At 44.3% G+C, this 17878-nt stretch overlaps 1 protein-coding gene across 1 annotated transcript in view; it reads right to left on the bottom strand.

Moving 5' to 3' along the window:
• Nucleotides 1-17878, bottom strand: part of SEC11A (SEC11 homolog A, signal peptidase complex subunit) — a 46107-nt gene that overhangs the window by 19223 nt on the left and 9006 nt on the right. Inside the window, exon 2 of the mRNA XM_082255538.1 lies at nucleotides 13885-13994. Coding sequence (XP_082111664.1) covers nucleotides 13885-13994 — 110 coding nt within the window. The remainder of the gene's footprint in view (nucleotides 1-13884; nucleotides 13995-17878) is intronic.

Here is a 17878-nt window from a genome sequence, read left to right as displayed (position 1 = left end):
TGCGATTCGGCACTGCGTGACTTTAACGGACAATTGCGCGGTCGTGCGACGCTGTACCTAAACGAATTTGGCGTCCTTTTTTTCCCACAAACAGAGCTTTCTTTTGGTGGTATTTGATCACCTGTGCGATTTTTTGATCACGCGCTATAAACAAAAAAAGAGCGTCAATTTTGCAAAAATAGCAATATTTTTCACATTTTTTTATATGAAATTCCCCAAAAAAAAATTTAAAAATCAAAATTTTTTTACTTTTTCGGCCAATTTGTTTTATGCTACCTATGTTTGGTAAAAAAAAAAAAATCGCAAAAAGCGTATTTTGATTGGTTTGCGCAAAAGTTATCGCGTTTACTAACAAAGGGAAAGATTTCTGTCATTTTTGTTGTTTTTTTTTTTAACGTGTAATGGCGGCGATCTGCGATTTTTTTTGCGGTACTGCGACATTGGGGCGGACAGATCGGACCCTTGACTGACATTTTTGACACTTTTGGGGTTACCAGTGACATTTCTACAGTAATCAGTGCTATATATATGCACTGTTACTGTAAAAATACACTGGTAGTGAAGGGGTTAACTTTATTTGGGAGGGAGGGGCTGTGTGTATCCCTAGGGGCGTGCTTTCTACTGTGATTGGCTGGGGCTTGAGCTGTATGGACACTGATCAACGGATCTACATACTAGATCCGAGTGATCAGTATCCTAACAGCAAGGAGAATGACAGGTGGCTTGTTTACACAAGCTGCCTGACATTCTCCCTCTCCCCCGCCGAGTGACCGGCGGACATCGGGTCCGCCGGTCACACGCGCGGGGGGGGGGTCCGTGACCACGCGGGAGCGCGCCTCCGGGGGCGCGCGCTCGCTCCCTAGACCCTCACAAGCTAGTGACGTAGCCCTACGTCACTTTGCCTGTGAGGGGCTGACTGCCGACGTAGATCGGCGTTAGGCAGTCGGCAAGTGGTTAAACACACACTCTCCTGTCCCACAGTCCAGTGATGTGGCCACCCAAACCCTCGATTCTCTCCCTCTCGTCTCCCTGGCATTACAACTGTGGGCACCTGGCTGTGACAGCTTTCAGCCTCTTCTGTGACCCGTGACGTGTCCCAGAAGAATACATGGAGGAAGGGGGAGAGGAGAACTTCCGGTCAGATCGCCTAGGGGGATCGAAGCCAGGGTGGACAAAAATTGATAATTTTTATTTCGTTTTTTTAAATCAGATTTTTTTTTTATTATTTATTTTATTAAAATGCTTATGGAGTAAAAATCTATCTAAAGATAGTGTTCTAGTTAAGATAATATTTTGTTTATTCTGCATGCAATGGAGCTCAGTTATGTAGCAATGAGGCTGTATATTCTGCAATATTTACATTTTTGGTAAACTCATTCAATGAATTTAAGCTCTGCAAGCTGAGATAGCATGCACAGCATTGATGCATTCACACGATTTCACACTAACTACCAGCAAGGAGGAGTCCTTACATTTAAAGAGCACCTGTCATTTCAGATCCATCATGGCAACGCCTGTTAAGCCTCATACACACGCACCGATTGTTGGCCGACCGATCGGCCGTCTTTTGTCCAGTGTTGTTGTGTTGGTTGAAATGTGCTCTAGACTGCACACAAATTTTGTCAGCCAACAACAACCAACTGCAGAAGTGATGTCATGTTCTGGTTTACTTTTGGGGGTTTTTTCTTCTCTGAGCATGCCCAGTCTTGATCATCACATTTTTGTCGGCCGAAATCTGTACTGACTGAGGAACAATCGGCCGTTCTGCTGACGGCCAACAAAAATTTTATAGCATGCACACCAGATTTTGTTCAGCCGAAAAGTCGCAGTCGATTGTCGGAAGCATCATACTAACAAGCCGACAATCGGGCGATCGGACGTTGGCCGAAAATTTACAGCCAACAAGCGGTGCGTGTACGGGCTTTAGCGAGCATCCACTCACCTGCTGCCACCACGTCCTGTCATGTACCCGTCGGATCAGCTCTGGTTCAGGGTTTGAACCCAGGTCTTTGGGGCGGAAGTGCACAGACCTAGCCATTCAGCTTCTGGAAGGTCTTGGGTTCTGCTACTGTTTTTTTTTTACTGTGCAACTCTCCTTATGGACACTTTAGCTCTACCTGCCAACCAGCTGCAGATCTGCAATTATTTCAGGTTTTAAATACAGGACACTTTGTGTGCTCTGAGCCTGTTGATTTGGGTTAGTTCCTGTCTGAGCTGCCTCTGTGTTATGTGCTGGATTTACACCGTGACTCTTGCCTGTTTCCTGATGATTCTTCTGCCGATTTGTACCTCGCTGCCTGTTCGTGTGTTGACCTCTGCCTGTCTCCCTCCTACTCTCCCGGATCCCGACTTTGTACCTCCCATCTAGATCTCAGCCGGCCTGCCTGACCATGTCTTCCCCTAATCCTCAGCTTAAGATCCACTTTGAACTCAGCCTATTACAGGCGCATCACATAATCAACGGGCCAATATGACAGTGGACCCTGCTGAGCTAGTGAAGGCTATTACCCGCCAAGGACATTTGCTTGGTACCCATAAGGCGCATATGTCTTCCCTGGACTCTAATCTGGGCGAGCTCATCTGTATGATTAAATCTTTGCTGCAGGCAAGCCCTCCACCCACTACAGTACCTGTCCCGGCGGTGCCATCTGTGCCTCTCAAAATCCCCTTACCTGAGAAATTTGGGGGTGAGACTGAAGATTGCAGAGGTTTTTTAAATCTGTGTCAGTTACACTATCGTAACAACCCTGAGGCATTTAGTACTTCTACCACGAAAGTGAGCTTTGTAATATCCTTACTAAAGGGCAAGGCCTTGGCATTGGTCACCCCATGAGATATATTGAATCCAAACTGAAAAGAGACCGCTCCAGGTGAGATGGTGTCAGGTGCTGGTTGGATCCGTAATCCAAGAACTATTTGATCGGGAAGAAAGTGACCGCACTCCGAGATGAAAATCAAACAGGAGTATATTTATTCCACATCAAAAATAGGCATCAAACTTCAAACTGTGAGACATAGGACAGCAGGTAGACGCGTTTCACGACTAAGAATGTCTCTTACTCATTACCAAGTTCAATTGGTAATGAGTAAGCGACATTTAGTCGTGAAACGCGTCTACCTGCTGTCCTATGTCTCACAGTTTGAAGTTTGATGCCTATTTTTGATGTGGAATAAATATACTCCTGTTTGATTTTCATCTCGGAGTGCGGTCACTTTCTTCCCGATCAAATTGGTCACCCCATACCTTGAACACAATGATCCATTGCTGCAAGCTGCTGAAAAGTTCCTGCCCTCAATTCGGACAGTCTTTCATCAAGCGGGCAGGGTCTCGGCCGCTGAATGCTCTCTTTTGGACTTACAGCAGGGCACAAGAACTGTGGCACAGTATGCTATAGAGTTTCGCACTTTGGCTGCAGAGATTAACTGGGATGCCAGTGCCCTGTGTGCAACCTTCCGCAAAGGACTTGCAGATCGCATTAAAGATTAACTGGTTTAGAATGATCTCCCAGATGGTCTTGAAAGTTTTATTGAGTTATGTTCCAGCTTGGATGTTCGCTTTCATTAAAGGAGTCAGGAGAAGGAAAGGAGTCATAAGGGGCCACATCCAGTGTGCTGTTTAGCTCCCCGGGTTCCAAATAACATCTGAGCCTAAACCTGAGACTTCTGTTGAGCCTGCACTTCTATAGAGACCATGGAGGTCAATCGTTTTCATTTGTCAGAAGCCGAAAAACAGAGAAGATGTTCCTTGGGTCTATGTTTATATTGTGGTTTAAAGGGAAACATATTATCCTCTTGTCCTTCCCGTCCAGTAAAAGGGAAGGATCTAACTCGTGTCCAAGGAGCTGGGTTAGACCTTGTAAATTCTTTCTCCAAATCAAAGTTAATACCTGCCATTATCCATGAAATATCGCCCTAGTGCACTGTGAGGCCTTTGTGGATTCTGGGGCTGCCGGAGTATTCATGGATTATGGTTTCGCTAAGAAGCACAACATTCAATTAGTCTCCAAACGCATACCCCTGCGGGTCACTACTCTTTGTGGCCAGCCATTGGGTAAAGGCATTGCGGAATTCGAGACAACACCCATTACCTTTCAAATCGGTGCCCTGCACAAGGAGAAGATAACTATATCTATAATTGAATCTCCCTACCTGTCTGATTTTGGGTTATCCCTGGTTGCTACAACACAACCCATCTTTTGACTAGCCAAATGGAGAATTAACATCCATGGGGGGTCTTCCTGTCTATTGAACTGCATCCATCACCCCCCGAAAGACTAAACTCAGGTATCTTAGCTTGTCACATGAATACTCACATTTTGCAGATGTATTCTGCAAACAGAAAGCAAAAGTCCTACCTCTACATCGTACCATTGACTGTGCAATCAACCCAATTCCTGGAGCACCTCTTCCCAGAGGAAAGACTACTTCTCTGTCTGATCCATCTAGAAATGGTCACAGACTTTTTCGAGGCCCATCCGTGAGCACAAATAGTGAGTCCGACTCACTAAAAGACTCCGTAGCTGCCAGGTACATTCGAATTGAAATGGAAATCAGAGACAACTTTTAGAAGGAACAACGGACATGGGCGAAGATCCTTGTGGATCACCAAGTAAGGGGTGCACCAATTCCGACGCCCTGTGCGCATAGCCACCAAAAAAAACACCTTCTGGGGCAGTGCAATCACCTGAATATTTTCAAAGGGAGGCTTCTGGAGGACTGAAAGCACCAAAGATCCCAAGGCGGTAGTGGAGACTGCACTGGTAGAGCCAAATGTCGAACTCCCTGAATAAAGGTACGCACCAGTGGGTGCGTGGCGAGGGGTCGTTAAAAGAAGACCACCAAGGCGGAAACCTGGCCCTTGAAGGTACTCAAAGCCAATTTCTGTTCAACCCTCCGTTGAAGAAAGGGCAAGACCCGAGCCACAGAGAAAGACCAAGGGTAGTTCCAAAAGTCTGAATCGGTTGAAATTGGCGCAGTGTATGGCCAGGTTAAGGCTGTAAATTACGCTTTCCTGCATGCATGGCTGCTGTCCAAAGAGCTGCAGCTAAAACTTTTGGCTCCTGGTTCAAGCATAAATCTGGTACCCAAGCACCATAGACTTCTGTACACAGACTACTACTGTAATTAACTAAAATTACACCCAAAATATGATCTCTACTACTCCCCAATTACCTTGCCCTACACTCAAAGTATGTGGTGCTGGCCAGGCTGGTTAGAGCATCCATAGGGTTGTGCTTATTCTGAGTACTTGCACAATTTCTAGTACTAATCGCCCTGATGCCAAAACTGTTACCTCTGTGTGATTTGAGCCCATACAAAAATGAATGTATTCAAATTGCACTGCAAAAAATAGCATGTGATTTGACCAGAATGTGGCGCGATTCCTGTCCGGATGGCATGCGGTTTCCCGCACCGCTCCTGTGTGAACCCAAGCTTGACATAGTGACTTCAGCCTGGGTTCACACAGGAATAGGGAGGGAAATCGGACATAAATCGCACCACATTCCTGTTCAAATCGCATGCGATTCTTTGCAGTGCGATTTGATCCCATTTATCTTTCATGGGCTCAAATCGCACCACAAACAAAAGTATCGGTATTAGCACTGTACTCACTGGTAAAAACTGGTATCAGTGCAACACTAGGCATCCCTCATCCAAATTGATGCGATTTGGATCAGACATTACAGGAAGATTAGTCAGGCATTCCCTTAGGTTGCCTCAAAGTCACACTAAGTCGCATGACTTTTTTGGTTGTGACAGTGTGAATCCTTCCTTACAGTATAAACAAGGTCTCTCACCACCCAGGCACCGCAACCGTTGTCACTGCTCCTCTCCTCTGGGGAGATCATGTGACCAGACTGGAACTTCCTTAGATTAGGTAAGCATACATATCTTTCTTTTACAGGATAGTTAGTATAGGGTTAGAATGGGGGAGGGAGCAGGTTTAGGCCAGATTTCTACTTTAAAGGACCAAAAATGCAGTGGTCATTCAAGGTATCTTAGTGCAGCAGATTAAAGGCACATCATGCTGACTTCCCTTTGCAACTGGAAGAGGTCTACAGGCTATATCAGCCAAAATCTGGTCAGAGACAAAGGCAGGAACCGGCTGAGATCAGAACCAAGTATGGGCAGACTGAATGTACCAAGTTGATCGATCAACTTGGGTGCAACCAGCATGCCAGGTTCTGCCTGCGGTTACGGCTGGTGGCTGCTATAGCACCTAGAAATAATCACTGTCTTCTCCCAGTGGGGAGGACCCCCCCTCCTTTGGGAGAATACAATAGCCTGGCAGGAGGGATTCCCGCATTAACACGGTCTGTGGTAACGGGAGGAATTGAGCAAATTTCTTTCCTGCAACCTGTGGTGTATGGCCGGCCTAACAGATTCTTCCGCCCAAACAAACGAGGTGGATGCAGGAATCCCCCCTGCTGGGATATTGTACTATGACAACTGCACCTGTTGCCATCAGAATACACTGATCAGCAGCTACAGCCGCTGATTGGGAAGAGTTATCCAACCTTTTGTCTTCTGCAGAATTCAAATGATTGAGCAGGGAAAGCCACACACTCACAGCCACACAGTGTCATCATGCTCCCCACTTCGTCCAATCCGAGAACGCTTTGCTTTTATTAAGGAGATACAAATCATTCTCTGAATGGCAGCCACGCTGAGCAGCCAACCACCTATGTTCAAATTGCACCAGGCCAGCCGCTCAGCTCCAGCTTCCAGGGGCATCTTCCAGGTATGCTATATGCCAAGTTTCATTGATCCATTCTGGAGCAATATAACTATGTATAAAATGTCCATAACTGGAATTCTTTAAAAATCCATAGTGTTTCACAGCAAACATCGCTCCCTCTTCATGAGGACAAAGTTTCAGTAAAAGAACAAGGAGTTCTGGAAGAGATAGTATAGCCCCTGCAGAGCCCTGAGGTTTACATCATGAAGTCTGTCTGGAATCACAAAAAGACAATCTAAAGCCACAGAAGAACTGTGGTTAGTTCTCCTAGAGGTTTAGAACAGCCTACTTGCCAAGTTCCCTTGGGTCACACCAGTGAAATTTGACAGTTTCAAATCGCATGACAAGTCGCACCCCATTGCCATCAATGAACCGTTTAAATCAGTGAGACTCATGTCGCAGGGACTTTTAAAAAGGTTCCTGCACTACTTTTTTCGACTTCATTGATACTTGCATAGACTTCTGTTAAATTAAGTCGCAGGTCACAATGAAATCGGAGGTGCAAATCATACTGATCTGCAGCTTTGAAATCACGCTGAATGAGGAGCATTTTTTTTTCCATCAGAGCCTAAAACTTTTCAACCAAGTCCTGTGTATTCTGCACATTCCCTCAATAGTCTCTATGTAATAAGAGGTATATTTACATCAAATAACACCTGCGGTTTGTCTGTGGTGTCAAAAGGCAAGCAGGTTCCTATCTTTGAAGAACGAACTATTTGCTTTTCCAATCCATGCTTTAGGAAAAACACATAAAACCTTTTGTTAGCATTTTACAACCACCTTCCCTGATTGCTCTTATAGACAGAGCATGCTGCCACTTCACAAACATGCTTCCTGATATTTACACAAACAGAAGGGTACATCATATGAAGACCAGACAACACGTCTAACTGACCTTTAAAAGGTAATCTTCACTAATTTGAGATGTCAGGTTTCGCAAGTATTTGCTTTATTAAGCTATCAATCACAATAAATAGATCTAGGCACCGGGGCTGCAGGAAATAGAAAGAAAGTAATGGCCAATTGTGATAAGTAAAGGGTAAGGTGATTAGCAATGAAAGCTTGAGGACCGAACGGACTGATCTCTCAGAATGAATATTATCTGTAAAATTTGCATAATTCCGATTAGCTACCAGTTGATGAAGCAAAGATAATAAATGCAGGGCTATTAAACTGAGAAGTACATAGATAAAGCCAAAAGAACGTCTCCAAATTTTTTCTCGATTTAACATTTATAAGGCCTAGAGAAGAACAGTCACTAATTATACCATTTCCTGCTCATAGGGCCATGAACTGAAACTCAGATCCAGTTCACTTTAGGCTCGAAGTCTAAAGCTATGGCATTTGACAGTAAGATAGAGCATAGAGATGCCAAAGGCTCCAAGTTTAAGGACCTCGTTTGCTTACAGTTTCTATATGTAATAGGAGGAAAGGCCACAATCACTCAGCAGTTAAAGCGGAGTTCCACACTAATTTTGAGCTTTACACCATCAATAACATTAAAACATTCTAAAAACGAATTGGATAATTCTTTTTTTTTCACTTACCTTATTTTTAATGATAATTAAACTTACCTTCCTGCCACTTCCTCCTTATGTGGCCGCCAACATCATTTCCTGCTTTGCATTGACTCCTGGGAGATGAGTGTCATCAATCTCAGGAGTCAATGTGCCTGTACCGGTGTCCCTCGTCACTTCCAGTGCAGGCACGAGAACAGCTTCTGGGCATGCGCAATGACAAGGAATCCGGCTGTGGGATGGCACGCCTGCACCAGAAGTGACGAGGCATGGCATTCCGGGACTCCGAAATCCAGGAAGAGGGACACTAAAGGCGCTTTTCCTCTGCATGGTATGGCTCGGTTTGGCGCTTTTCCACTGCATGGTACGTGTTAGAATGGTTCGGTACGGTTTGGTACAACAGCGCTTTTCCATTACGTGGTACAGCTCGCTTAAACAATACCATCTCGGATGGGGTTCCAAGAGGGCCGTACCTATACCATATCCCACAATCCTTTGCATGCAGTAGGTAGCGTGCAGGCAGCGCAGAGGTCTGTAGTAGGTAGCGTGCAGGCAGCGTAGAGTCCTGTAGTAGGTAGCGCGCAGGCAGCGCAGAGGCTTGTAGTAGGTAGTGCAGAGGTCTGGTTCGAGAAAGTCTGCCTGATCACATAAACACTGAGATTGTCTCTCACAGTGGTCATATGATTGGCAGCCAGTCCCACTAGCTCCTGAACATTAATAGAGACTGGGAGTGGTCTTTGACAGCTCGTCGCTGTGCTAGGAGTACGCGGTAAGTGCGCTCTCAGTGGAGAAACTCTGCTGCCAATGGATGCATATGTGCAGCATGTGGGCATTAAACCCCACAGTCTTTGCTGCCACACATATGCATTACTAGGGTAGCAAGAGGTTAATAAGGAGCTTAAATCATTTCTTTAAAAATAACAAAAACTGTAGCTTCTAACTTTAAAAAAACAAGATACTCACCTGTCCCAGGATCCAAAGCTGTCCATACCCGAACCGGTTTCTTCACCAGTCTTCAGGTCCCGGCATCTTACCATTGAGCAGCCAGCAGTGACTCTGAGGTTTCACAGCCGGCTGCCTACTGCACACGCGAGAGCTATGCTGAGCTTTGTGAATGGTCCCGCAACCTTCTGGGACCTGGGAGGAGTCCCAGAAGTCTGTGGGCAGAGGAGAAAACCAGCTCCCAAGCTCCCCCTCCCCCAAAGAAAAATGGGGTGGGGAGGAGGAGGAAGAGCGTAATTTCCCCTTTTGGGTGAAGTTCTGATTTAAGGAGAAGCTAGAAGCTGCAGTCCCATAGCAGCCATGATTACCGGCCATAAACTTTCAAAACAGACATTTACAGGCTCAGTTTAGTCGTTTTCAACATAGGTACTGGTTCTTCAGTAGCTTAGAAAAGCATAGATTGTTTCCATTATTTAGTAAAGGTTTTCATCAAGGTTATATACATACAGTGCTGAGATACTGTAGATAACATGTCTAAATAGGTGTACTAGAGAGAACTCTGTAACAAATGGGTTTATCTGCATTGATAACTATTATTTTTCCCTTAGGCCTATCTGTACTTGGAACTTTTACAACATGCGAGGCTTAGAGGAGCTATAGAATATAACATTTCAAGGCAACTGGTCATGTGCTATTTTTCAGTGCCAGCACAGATGTATGGCACAAAACATCCCTCTATGCCATGGGAGTTCAAAAAAAAGCTTAACTGCTATGGGGCAAGGTTCTCAGCACTCTAGGGCTGAAACAACTAATCGACTAAATCGATAATAATCGATAATTACAATCGTTGTCAACGATTGTCATTATCGATTAGTTGCTCCGTCGATTAGTTGTGCTGCATTCTGAACTTTCCCCGACTGTCAGCGAGCTGTCTGCTCTGTGAAGCCGACGGCTGCATTCACTGTCTCTCTCTCTCACACAGCTCTGCACTTCCGTGACTTCCCCCCTCCTCCCCCCTCCTTTCCTCTCTGCCTTTCCTCTCCGCCCTCTTGCTGATGTCAGTGAGGGAGGGAGTCATATCGAGGTGAGGCAGAAAAGAGGACAGAAGCAGCAGAAATTAACGTGAGTGCCGAGATTAGAGCTACAGTGTCCTGTGACTGTCCATTCAATGCAAAAAATATAATAAAAGCTTCTCCAGATAAAAGTTAATATTCCTTATAAAGTGCAATATTCTAATAGAAAAATAAGTGATTAAAAACGTCCATATAGCACATAAAGGGGGTCTTTCTATGCTGCCTATTTCATATCTATGGCTGACATGGATGTTTTTATTCACTTATTTTTCTATTATAATATTGCACCTTATAAGGAATATTAACTCTTTTATCTAGATAAGCATTTATTATATTATTTACAGTATATAGCAGCTTAATTAAGAAAAAAAAAAAAAGTTTTGGTATAAGGCTCGGTTCACATTTGTGCGATGCGAGAAGGCTGCGAATATGCAGCGTGTTCCCGCATCGCATCCACACAAGGGGCAGTTCACACTGCCATATGCGATACGCAGGGGGTGTCAATTAAAAATGAACGACACACCCAGTTTGATCGCATATCGCAGTGCGATCTGACAGTTTGCACAGAATCGGATCACACAACTGTGAACCACTGTGCGATCCGATCCTGATGCGGCTCAAAAAATGCCTCATGTGTGAGTTTGCTGCGGATGCGCTGCGAATTCAGCCATACAAAGTGTATGGCTGAACTCGCATCCGCACATGAGATCGCATGTAATTTAGGAGCAGTGCGCTCCGAATTACATGCGATCTCGCAAACCGCACAAGTGTGAACCGGCACTAAGTGCTGGTTCACACTACTGCGGGTGCGCTGATTCGCACTGCACCCGCACAAAAGTCGCACATGACCCTTTTTTCAGCTGCATCAGGATCGGATCGCACAGTGGTTCACAGTTGTGCGATCCAATACTGTGTGAACTGTCAGATCGCAGTGCGATATGCGATCAAACTGGGGTGTCGTTAACATTTAATTGACACCCCTGCATATCGCATATGGCAGTGTGAACTGCCTCTTGTGCAGATGCGATGCAGGAACAGGCTGCGAAATACGCAGCCTTCCAGCATCGCACAAGTGTGAACCGGCACTAACACTCTGTTTGCTCATTATTATTTTAAATAAATGAAAAAAAAAAGGCATATTGAGTTTTTTTTTATTTTATCCGATTAATCGATTAATCGAAAAAATAATCGGCAACTAATCGATTATTAAAATAATCGTTAGTTGCAGCCCTACAGCACTCACCTCCCGTTTATAATGCAGTGATCTGTACAGTGGTCGGTGCCTCCCTGCTGTATTTACAACAGCTACTATCACATGCAGGGGTGTGTGCGCACGGTGGAGAATGAAGCTATGTTGGGTGATGTATGGAGGACCTAGCTCTATAGAAATGCTTCCTTTTTCATACCAACATAACCTGGAGGGTTGTGACAGCCCAGAGAGGAGGCAAAGGAAATAAATGTACGACAATGCTGGAGAGGAAGCCTGCTACACAACTGTGGTGGCACTTTGATTCGCACAAGATGACAAATGTACTTTAAATAAAACTTGCTTGTCAACACACTGAGCTACATACAGTATATTGAAAAAGTGACTTAATACTGCATTGTATCCTACCCTGGATTCAAAACACCAACATACAGTTTATGCTCCACAATCCACGAACACAACTGATGCAGTCTCTGAACCAGAGCAGGCACTTAACAATTCAGAACAGGGGAAGTGTCAAAATTCATTATCTTTATGCCTGTGAAGTGTCAGTACTCAAAGTATTAGTCATATCATCAGCATGATGACAGTCAGGAAACAAAGGAAGAGTTCAGCAATAGCAGTCTACATACAGTACGTATATAATAAAAGGCTTCTTTTATGCACAGAAGGAGAAGGTAAGTAAGGTAGTAAAACAAGCCTAGACTTCACCAGTTTACTTCTCCTTAACATATCGGCAAGATTCAAAAAGACTGCAAAATCAAAACCCAAACTCTCCCTGTATGACTGACCCCATCAGCGCTAAGCACTAGTGGGTAACGGAATCAATACTCAGCAGTGACGAAGAAGAATATTAAAATAATTAAGAAATACTTCTGGGTGAAATGCACTATTCTGGCCAAGATATGAAATGTTTGCAGTTTATTCAGGTTATGTGTTTTGCAGACAAAATCTTTGTAAAGCGGAGCTCCACCCAAAAGTGGAAGTTCCGCTTTAAGGTCTTCTACCCTGCTCCTGTTTATGAAATTTAGATTTTGGGGGGGTTGTACCCGATTTTGACAGGTACCCACTTCCACTACTGCTTTGATCGCCAAAGGCGATCTAAAGGGGAAGTTCTCTTGCCCCTCGCAATCTTCTGGAACACGTGACTGGAAGATTGCGGGACCATTCACAGTGTGCAGCGCCACTCGCACATGCGTAGCGGGCACCCGGCTGTGAAGCCACAAGCTGTCACAGCCGGGTGCCCGTAGTAAAGATGCTGGCGCCAGGAAGAGAGAACACAGGGTGAATACAGCTGGGCCGAGCACAGAGATGGACCGTGAGACAGGTGAGTGGCTGTTTATTAAAAGTCAGCAAAAACTGTTTTTGTAGCAAGTGACTTAATTTTTACATAGGGGACTGGAGTTTATTTTTAATAGTGTTCGGATTTAATTCTACACAAAAAAAAAAATAAAACTGTAAAGCGGTTGTGAACCTCACGCATGAACTATGAACAAACAATATTGCTTTATAGGGTGTAGTTGTTGGAAATCCACGCAGTGTGTAGTTGTCGGAAATCCAGAGCACTTGGTGCAATTTCTGTCTGCTGCCTCGTTCCTCTGCTATCAGCATGAATCACTTCTGACAAGTGTTCCTGACACCAAGAGAAAAAAGGTGACAGGGGAGGGAGCTCCAGCTGATTGACAGCCTCAGCTCTGTTTCTATGTGCTGTGTGGACGGAGGGGAGTCCCTTACCTTCAATCAGCTCTCAGAGCTCTTCTCACTGAGCTCTGCAGAGTGTAACTTTAGCTCTGTGCCCCCTTTTTTCTGAACTCCCAAACAAGCTTTATAATTCAGCACTTTGAACAGATGTAGAGAAGAGTGGGCTGCAGATCGATAGTTGTTTATTCTCAGTGTATCACCTGAGGCCAGGTAATTCACTGGGTATATGTAAGGCTCGGTTCACACTGGGGTGGCACGACTCTGTACTACTTCAGGGGCGACTTGTGCATTCCCATGCACCACGACTTCGGAGCGACTTGCATGGACTTCACATAATAGAAGTCTATGCAAGTCGCTCCGAGGTCGCCCCGAAGTAGTACAGGACCCTTTTTCTAAGTCGGAGCGACTTGTGTCGCTCCTATTAGACCGGGTCCTGTAGCAGTCAAGGGACCGCGAGGGAGCGCGACTTGTTAGGCTGACAAGTCGCGCTAGTGTGAATCGAGTCTAAGGGTTTACAACCACTTTAACAGAAAATTTATCTTTTTACAACTCTAGACATGTTTCTCAACATCCTTTTTTTTTTCTAAGGTGGCAAATATAGGGGACTAGCATTGTTGCACTCTAAAATCCTTACGAAGATCTTAAACTGAAACACACAGTAACAAAATAACACCCCAAGTATATAAAAAGTATACTTATACATACCTCAGAACAACAACTATAGGACTCTCGCTGCCAGTGACCACCATGAGACCTTTCCAGATCATCAGTGCAGAGGAAACAATCATACCAAAGTTTAACACTTGATAGTACAGCTGAAAAGAAAAGGACACAATGCTTTTTACTGTCTTATAATGTCACTGTTCAAAATAGTTCTATTTGGTAAAGTAAAGTTGAATAAAAATAATGACAGAAATCAGCATTAAGATGAACCAACTGTCACTGCGGACCTCTTATCTCTGAAATTGTTGTTTATCTGGCTGTCATGCTGACCACTTGCATCGTTGCTTTAAGTCCTTGAGCTGGATCGAGTATGCAGGTAATAAAGGTGACTTTTCTGATATGTTTACCTGTTTTGGCTTACTGGCTCAGAAATAACTGAAGCTGGACTCCAAGTAAGTTTTTTTTTTTTTGCATAGTTACATACTGCAGCTTGGACAAATATATGCATACATACTCAGATCTTCATTGCCCCATTGGTGACGTCCATTTGGGCAAGACATGTAGGGCGGAGCTATAGTGGCAATGTCATGATGCCCACTTGGGATACGATCTCAGAGATATAATGTTATTTCGTTCTATGGGAGTAGTTATTGGTTTTTGTAAAAAAAGGAAGTGATTGGCGCCGCCAAATATAGGGTGTTGGACAGATAAATAGGGTGGGTTATCTAGTAGTGGTCAATCTCTATTGTAGTGTGTAAAGTTGGCCTTTATGAGACAAGGTGATGGTGAAATTTAAGATAAAAATATAAATAAAAATTATAAATAAAAAATCTCATTTGTAGTATATATACACATGTACCTATATACATACATAACAGTACTACAATATACCCATATATATATGCTACTGTGAAAAAAAGTGCAACCAGAGTGCGAAAAGTGCTATGTGCAACGGGTGTGATCTAGTTATTGGTTTTTGTTCCCCAATAAACTGATTTTAGCACCATAAGGGACTCCCTTCCTCTTACATGTGATACCTTGGTGTGACTGACCTAACAGATGTGTCAGTCTGATGACCTGTCCAATGTTCCAGGCACAGTCTGATTGCTTGGAGTACCAAGACATTGATCGGTAGTCTGGACTCTTCCAGTGTCCAGACCCCCAGAGCAGAAATTTTGCAGAGGACGCCTCCCCAGCCTAACAGGCTGTTATCTGTGGTGACCACTGTCCAATACAAGGGTAGGAAGGATTTGCCCAGCCGAAGCGCCGAAGAACGAAGCCACCATATCAGGGATTCTTTCATTCCCCGGTGTTCCGTGAAAAAACCATACCCGTGAGAAAACCATACCCTCGTCACTTCCGGAGGGTATGGATTTCTCACGGCAGTGTGTTTAACGTTATACTTGCCGCCGTTACATTAAAACAGCTCCTCTGCACTATGAGTGATCTCCGCTCCTCTCCCTGTCACTTCCCTGATCTGGGGTAATAAATATAAAAGCGGATCACGGAGCCGACATTTACATCTCATACACCCGCCGCCGCTTTCATATTTATTAGCCCACATCAGGAAAGTTACAAGGATAGGAGCGGAGATGTCTCATAGTGCAGCCGCGCTGTTTTATGTAACCGCCGCAAGTTTAACATTACTTTCACTACCGTAATTATTTCATACCTTCTGAGCATGCGCACTTGTCATCTTCTCCGCTCTTCCATGATGTTTCCGGCTCTCTGAGCATGCGCACTCCGTCGCTGCTCAGCTGTTTCTCACAGGAAGTGACGAGGGTATGGTTTCTTCACGGGGTATGGTTTTTTAACGTTACACCGGCTCAGCCAGCTCTGATTGTCCAGAGACAAATCCAGAGCAAAACCATTGTATAACAAGCATAAATTTTTACCTTTAGAATCACTTTATTTTAATGGGAATGATAGTTACATATGATCAACCATTTTTGGATAACATTTTTTTGAAGATAAAAACTCAAAATGGAACATGAGAAATGTAAGGATGCAGTAGTATTTCTCTGGGTATGACGGAAACAACCATTAGAAAAATAAGCCATATTCCAGAAGACTAGTAGGGGCTTACTGATAAGAAAAAGGCTGACCCAATCGATTCACCCATCTAAGGGGGCCTAACAGTCACATGAAAGTATATCAAAAAGAGGTCCACTAGATTGCATAGACAAAAGAGGTCCAAGAAAGTAATATTTTTTTCAAATATTGGGCCATTGATTTTGCTACCACAAAAGCAATTACAGACTGACATATGTTATTTTAAATGTTTGCCAATCATGTGAATAAACTGAAAACAGCAGTGGAAGATTTCCAGCTCCAGTTCTAGACTCAGTTGCATTTTATTTTCTGCCCTACTCCAGCTTCGGAGCAAACCTAAAAAGTGTGATCAGCCCTACTCCCTCTCCAGGCAATAAAGACAGCTCCGAAATCCAAATGGAGGGCCTTGCCAACCATCGCCTGAACTTACAGTACTTTATTAAAGCAAGTGAATCAACTAACAACTATGGTAGCTAACGAGAATTTTCACAAGGAGGTCAGCAGTGACAGTCCCCATAGTTCTACCACGACAGGTTTATTTAAAGGATTACAAACAGAAGGTACAAGGAGAAACTAGAATATTGACTATGTCAATACACAAGTCATCTGGGGCATGCGGTCACGCATTTTCCAACACAGCAAATACGATTTTTTTTTTTTCCCCCACAATAGGGCACATTTCGGTTAATGGTTTGCTTTACATTTTAGCATTTTGTATTGGTGTTAATGCATGTTTTAGCCACGTTTAGCAGCCTTTATGTTCCAACCTAAAATCTACAACTACTACACCTTAAAAAAATCTGACGTGGCCTAACGCTGAATGCAGTGTTTAGCAGCCTTAAGCAGAGTCAGGCGTTTTTACAGCTTAACGTTGCTGCTCCAGAACACTATGGCCCTGGGTTTTTTTTTTTTACAGCTTAAAAACGCCTATGCCGCTTACAGCTCAAGCCTGTGTGTGCATGAGGCTATAGAATAAAATGGAGGGGTGTTTTTAAGCTGCAAAAAAAAAAAAAAAAGCTTGACGTTCCTAAAAGCAGCGTGCACGAGGCCTTAACTGGTCTATCTCCTATGAGACGAAGCACATGTAGTACCTTGTCATATACTACTAGGTGTTTTCTAAGCCTAGTTATGAGGTCAAGCCTGCCCCCCTTCTCCTCCTGCCACATCCAATCCCACAACAGCTAGATGTTGCTTCATAATGGCAGCTTATACCAGCTCAGAGCACTTTCCACAGGAAAATAGCAAGAGGAATGCGGAGGGAGAGGGACAGGTTAGCCTCTGAATGAATGGAGGAACGTCACAACCAAAAGCCAAACGCTAGGCATGTGGTTATGGCAAAGTATTCCCATTCAAAAACACTGTTCAGCAGATTAAAAAAAAAAAAAACCCACAACCATTCAGGAGGGGGTAGTAGCGCCTCCTGAATGCCCATCAGCCACTCCAGTATTGCCCCCTGTAAAGTGATTAACTGTGATTGCTTTTCAAAGTCTGCCGCCAGTGTAAACAAGCCCCAAGTTTAAAAACACTTAGGACTCGCCTTTCATTAGCACCAAAGTACTTAGAAGGGGGTTTACACATACCACTGGTGGTTGTGCATATAAAACGTCACTGTTGGCTTTCAGAAGCAAGGGACCTGGTAGCTGTACACCCCTGATTGCTTCCACTGACCACCCCCCCCCCTCCCCATGTTGCAGAGGCTCCACTGTCCCACCTGAAGGCCCAGGACACGAGCTTAGTGGGTGTCACAGGGTTCGTTACCTGATCTCCCCCAGCTAGTAAGAAACTGGAAGCGGCAAGGATGATATCACTTCAGTTTTAGGTATCCCTTTCTCCGGTCACTGTGGCCATAAAATAAGCTAATGGAGCATGATCTGTGCTCCACTAGCTTCAGTGGGGTGCAGGGGAGAAACCAGGAATCTAAAGCCTAGTACACATAGGTTTTTTTTTCCCTCGTTCAACCTATGCGATGTTAGTATAGCGATCT

This window comes from Pelophylax lessonae, assembly GCF_965119305.1.
Source record: "Pelophylax lessonae genome assembly, chromosome: 4".
Classification (NCBI taxonomy): Eukaryota; Metazoa; Chordata; class Amphibia; order Anura; family Ranidae; genus Pelophylax; species Pelophylax lessonae.
This window is presented reverse-complemented; position numbering and strand designations above follow the sequence as displayed.